The sequence below is a fragment of the Hermetia illucens genome, chromosome 5 (assembly GCF_905115235.1).
Source record: "Hermetia illucens chromosome 5, iHerIll2.2.curated.20191125, whole genome shotgun sequence".
In the NCBI taxonomy this organism is placed as follows: Eukaryota; Metazoa; Arthropoda; class Insecta; order Diptera; family Stratiomyidae; genus Hermetia; species Hermetia illucens.
Genome location: NC_051853.1, coordinates 66,545,399 through 66,550,979, shown reverse-complemented (window position 1 = coordinate 66,550,979; position 5,581 = coordinate 66,545,399). Strand labels below are relative to the sequence as shown.

Genomic DNA, 5,581 nt, shown 5'->3' with positions numbered 1-5,581 from the left:
TCCCCGGTCGATGATTCGCATGCGGCATGTCCCGTACAAAGTAGTGGATGGTCAGCAGACGGTCGGGAGACGTATTACAGGATGAGGGTCTGCGGTGATATTACGCGGGAGCAATGGAACCGCGGGTATTACAGGGTAATTGTGGTTTTAAGACCGGGTGAGAAAAAACACTGCTGAGGGCTTACAAAAACCTGGTTACCACTCGTTCAGTTAGTTTAGTTAGTTAGATAATAAATACACAAAACCTTTCATCTCTGAAGCATAAGCTTTTCATTTATTTACTTTTGCGTCAAATCTTTAGGTCAATTTTAAAAATCGTCATGGTACTGCACTAGGAGCAAAAAGTGGATAATCGCTGAAAGTGTCACAGATAGGATGAATTTTCTATCGAAGGGAATCATGCCACAAAGTTTAAGATGATACCGCTTCAACAGTAGCAGGATTGAAAACATATTTAGCTGAAAGGTCGTAAAGAACTTTAATTAAAATGAATTTTTCAATGATGCGAAATCGATTACATCTTTCCGAAGCCTTCCATCCAGCGCGATATATTGGTTGGCCTTTTGTATATGTTTGGCGGTTTCACTAGACTGGTCAGTAGTTATGGTAACCACCAAAATGCAGAGTATTTCGTTCACGTATGTGAGAAAAGCGTAACATATACTATGAATTAAACTATTGGGGGAAAGGCGGCCACAATGAATTAGCATGAAAACGTAAAATGTTCGTGAAACTGTTGTCACATAGGTTTTGCTGAATATGATTAAAATTTGAAATTGGAAGATATTTTTGGTGTTTATAATCAAATTATGGATTTCAGATAAGAGGTTCGAATAATAGTCTAAAAGGTCACTACACTCACAACATTGTGTCATTTTTTGTGAATCGCGATCACTGCTATCGTTGATTTGTTTGAGGCGCGCAGTTAGTAGTTTTAGCTTGTAATTGAATATAGCATGGAACCTCATTAAGAGCAGCATTATCACGTAGAACAAGGTGGTTGGTACCGTTGCGATGTAGGTAGCTACGCTGACAAGGAACCAGTATCCAGACATTTTCCAACTTTTTTCCTCACTTGCATCTAGTAAAATCCTAAACTCGAAATACTTTAGTAACATTAAAATTACACACTTAGAAACGAGGAATGTAAAAAAGCGGGTATCTGCAAAGTGCCTGACTGTCGGGTATTGACGCAACTTCCATCCTAGAAGAAACATCCCGTTCATAAGCGCTTCTATCTTGTCTCGAAAGTACCATTGTGTACTTATTGAAATTACTGCGGAAATGTACTTGAACATGATGCTGCAGGCTGTTACTAAGGAGAGACCTGCATTTTCAGATTTGAAACTTATGAAAACTACGTTTTCCGCGGAGTATGATATAAATGTTATAAGAAGTACATTCAACGTAATCCTGTGTAAAATCCAGAAACTTGAACGAACCAGGATGCCCCTTCTCGCATCGTAGCGAAGCGATGTCATTCCGAATAGTTGTAAATGAAAGTAGGCTGATTTTAGAATGTTGAAAACAATGCGGTCAGTGGAACACAGCATTCTGACTCAATCTGCAGTACTTCGAACATAGCAGCATACTAATAATTGAAGCAATCGATTAAATCAACTTTAATTACTTTTCTGGAACTCTTATTTATTCAGTTGCTCGACTGCTAATTTAATTTGATAACAGTGATGACTATCAGAAAGATGTTGGTCGATTGTAAAGAACTCTCAGCTGTTCTTTTAGTATCAATATAAACACGACATAGTACTCGTAAATTAGTGACTTAAAAGTATGAGGGCAAAATATATATAGAATCCGAAATTTAATTCATCATCATCATCAGCGGCGCAACAACCGGTATCCGGTCTAGGCCTGCCTTAATAAGGAACTCCAGACACCCCGTTTTTGCACCGAGTTCCACCAATTCGATATCCCTAAAAGCTGTCTGGCCTGCTGACTTATGATATCGCTCCATCTCAGGCAGGGTCTGCCTCGTCTTCTTTTTCTACCATAGATATTACCCTTATAGACTTTCCGGCCAGGATCATCCTCATCCATACGGAATAAGTGACCCGCCCATCGTAATCTATTGAGCCGGATTTCATCCACAACCTGACGTTCATGGTATCGCTCATAGATTTCGTCGTTATGTAGGCTACGGAATCGTCCATCCTCATGTAGGGGGCCGAAAATTCTTCGAAAGATTTTTCTCCCGAACGCGGCTAAGGGTTCGTAATTCTTCTTGCTAAGAACCCAAGTCTCCGAGGAATACATGAGGACTGGCAAGATCATTGTCTTGTACAGTAACAGCTTTGACCCTATGGTGAGAGGTTTAATTAATTTATTTAATTTAGATTGCTTTACTATCATAAGTTAGATTTGCATACGTTTGTTAGGATTGACCCTGCAGATAGCCCTGGCCTTTCACTTGTCAGTTTAACTCTTTTGGGTCACCCCGTTATATTCGTTACCTCTGCCTTTTATTCCGAATGCACCAGCGAGCGTCTTCTATATTTCCAAGAATTAGTGTAAAATGAAAGTTAATGCTCTGTCTGGCTTTTCTTTCGATTTTAGGCGGAAAGCTCCAAAATGGCTCCAAAATCTACCAAAGGGTATGTTAGATTCTACTCACTAAAGGCACCTTCGTCTCTTTCAATTCTTCCGAGCGGTGCCATATGGTGTTACGTTCTGTTCTGTTCGCGTTTACGTTGCTTTTTCCGACTGATTTCTACCTGCCTAAGTTTGTCTCGCCCGAATCGATAGAGGTATGCTGAATAAGCGCCGTGTCTTGAAAAATCCGGTACTTTTTTTTATTTTAGCCACCTTTTTCTGAGTGGTTTTATCTCTCCTGCCAAGCATCTATTGGTCCAATCTACTCAAGCTTTCGTAGGCGCGCAGAAGATACTTTGACGGTATGCCGGCCATCATAAAGACGTTCTATCGCTAGAATATCAGTTAGAACCATCACTCTCACCACGCAGGGTGCTTCATCGGTTATTGTTTGGTGAAAGCAATATGTTCGGAGCGCATTTAAGCCTAATAATATTTTCAGGGGACGTCGCACTGCGTCTTAAAAACTATTGTACCCCTTTACTGGTAATAGTATAACCGGCAGAAACATTACAATGTTCCCTACTTCCAGGTGTTACGACCTGGCATCTGGTATTATGTATTCTCCCAGGTGCCTGGACCTACTTTACACAAGTGCCAGATACTGCCCTAGAACATGTGTGGAGATTTCATTACTCTCCCCACAGAATCTATGAGCAGTATCTGTAGATATCCCCAGGTGATAGTTTAGCCTGTAGTGATCAGTGAGTATTCCCACTCTTTTCTTGGTGAAGTTTAAATAATTTCTTCAACGCACTCTGCAAGTTCGGCCAGTAAAGTACCTTCGGGCGTCCTCTTCCTGGCCCGTATAACGACGTCACTGCTCTTTTCTTGACCAGCTCGTCCGATGCCTCATTGCCTTTTAATTCAATGTGGAATGGAATGAAGAGTATCTAGACCTTATTGAATGAGCTGAGGATATTTAGTCTATTAAGGCATTCCCATACCAGTTCGAAATTTGCCTGGTAGGGCTTAATTGCCTTAATACCCGCTTGGCTGCTGGTTAGGTCTGCTTCCTATAGTTCCTTCCGAATATGGCGCCATAAGGTATCGGATAGTGTACCAGGTAATCAGTTGCTGGTGTAAGCCACATGTCAATGCTAAACTATTCCAGTTTTTCCTGTTGCTCTAACATGTCTCAAACTTCTTATCAAAGTGAGTTGGTATTATGTCATCCTTTGGTTATCAGCAATTCTGGATGTCGTCTAGAAATAATATCAATTTTCCTTCGATTTGGGTAACTCCTCGCCTCATTAGCACTCCCCGCCTCACTGGCACTCCGGGACATTCTGAAGATCGCCCTGTAAAGGAATCCCAGATGGAACTCTAAAGATGCCGTTTACCAAGCTCTCATTGCGCCACTGATACACGAGCAAGCCAGCATTTGAGTTTTTCCATTTTCGTTGTAGCTTCCTAAGAATTGCTCGCGTTAGGAATATCACTATTTTGGCTTCGTCGCTAAGAGGCATTTCATTAGTTGCAAAATTGGACCTAAAACACTACCGTGCGTCATTTTGGCTGCAATATTTTTCCAGTCAGAGTATGTTTTTAAGGTTTCGTTTCTAAAACAAATCCTTATTGAGATCGGTTCAATATTTGTCTGTCTGTGAGTTTGTCCGTCTGTCCGGCATCTTTTTAGACGTTGGCTGTTGCCATACGGTTATGTGAGACTTTTATTTACTAAAACCACCTCCTTCTCCTTCGCTTACCCCGCGGGACAGCCATTTCGGTATTACATCGCGGGGTAGGATCAGTTATGAACTGTCGCTCCTGCCGTTATTTGTAACTTTCCTCCGAAGCTCCTCCCTATTCAGCGGATTGTAGATCGCCTTCATTACTTTTTCCACCGCCTTCCAAGATGTTTCAGGATATTCTCTGGTGTCAATCGTGCCCCGGCGTCAATTTCCGCGTCCGCTCTGTGTGCGGCAAACCGTGTGCAGTTAAAAGCAACATGCTCCGCATTCCCCTGAATCATTACGGGCAATACGGGGAGTCGCCACGCCCGAAGCGATAAAGGTATGCACGATACCCTCCGTGTCCGTTTAGGAAGTGAGTTAGGTTGTAACTAACCTCACCTTGCTTTCATTTGATCCATTTCGAGACATCTTGAATAATCCGGTGTGTCCAGCGTTTTTTAGGTGAATCATCCCATCTTTTTGCCATTCCAAAATAGATTCACTTCGTGCCAATTGCCAACGGTAAGTATAGGACTCACCGATTGTATATGATGAGTTATAGAGGCGGCGACCCTTGTTCGCCAAGATGTCGATGGGGATCATGCTTGCTATCACACAAGCTGCTTCGTCTAATGTTGTACGGTAAGTGCACGACGTTCGCACTGCACTCAATTGGTATTGGGATGCGATTTTTCTTCTATTTGATTCCAACTTCAAAGACGGTGTCCAGACTGGACCTGCATAAAGCAAGATGGAGCTGACAACTCTTGAGATCAGGAGCTGACGGCTTTGCCTAGGACCACCTTGGTTGCTAAATTTTCAAGATGGGACTTGAATTTCAGTCTTTGGTTAACCATGACTCCTAGGTATTTAAGGGTTGGCTGCGACTGTATGATGTGTTCACCAATCTTAATCTTTGTCGATGTTTGCTTCCTTCGCTTCGTAACCAGGACTACCTCGGTTTTATGTTGCGCGAGTTTCAGAGTAGCTTCCTCTAGCCAAGACCTGATCTCATCAATATCTTGTGCCGATAGTCACCCCGATATCGTCTGCGAAGCCAATGATTGTCACTCCTTTGGGTAGTAGCAACTTTAAAATTCCATCATACATTATTATCCACAGGAGAGGACTGAGGACTGATCCTTGAGGAATCATGCAGGTTGTTGTATACGTCTTAGGACCATTGTCGTGAATCGTAATACAATACCTCTCCCGGAGGTATTTAGGAGCGCAAAATTTAGTTAAAGCTGCAATTATTTTGCTATATTTTGCCGTATTAAAGGCATTTTTCACGT

The 5,581-nt window shown here is 42.1% G+C and overlaps 1 protein-coding gene across 1 annotated transcript; it reads right to left on the bottom strand.

Annotated features, from left to right (window-relative positions):
- Nucleotides 1-255: 255 nt before the first annotated feature.
- On the bottom strand, nt 256-1,103 carry LOC119657929. The gene is made up of 2 exons (XM_038065116.1): nt 519-1,103; nt 256-458 (listed from the first exon to the last, which is right to left on the bottom strand). Exons 1-2 carry the CDS (start codon nt 1,053-1,055, stop codon nt 309-311), a joined length of 687 nt encoding a protein of 228 aa, XP_037921044.1. The 5' UTR covers nt 1,056-1,103; the 3' UTR covers nt 256-308.
- Between the last annotated feature and the right edge of the window lie 4,478 nt (nt 1,104-5,581).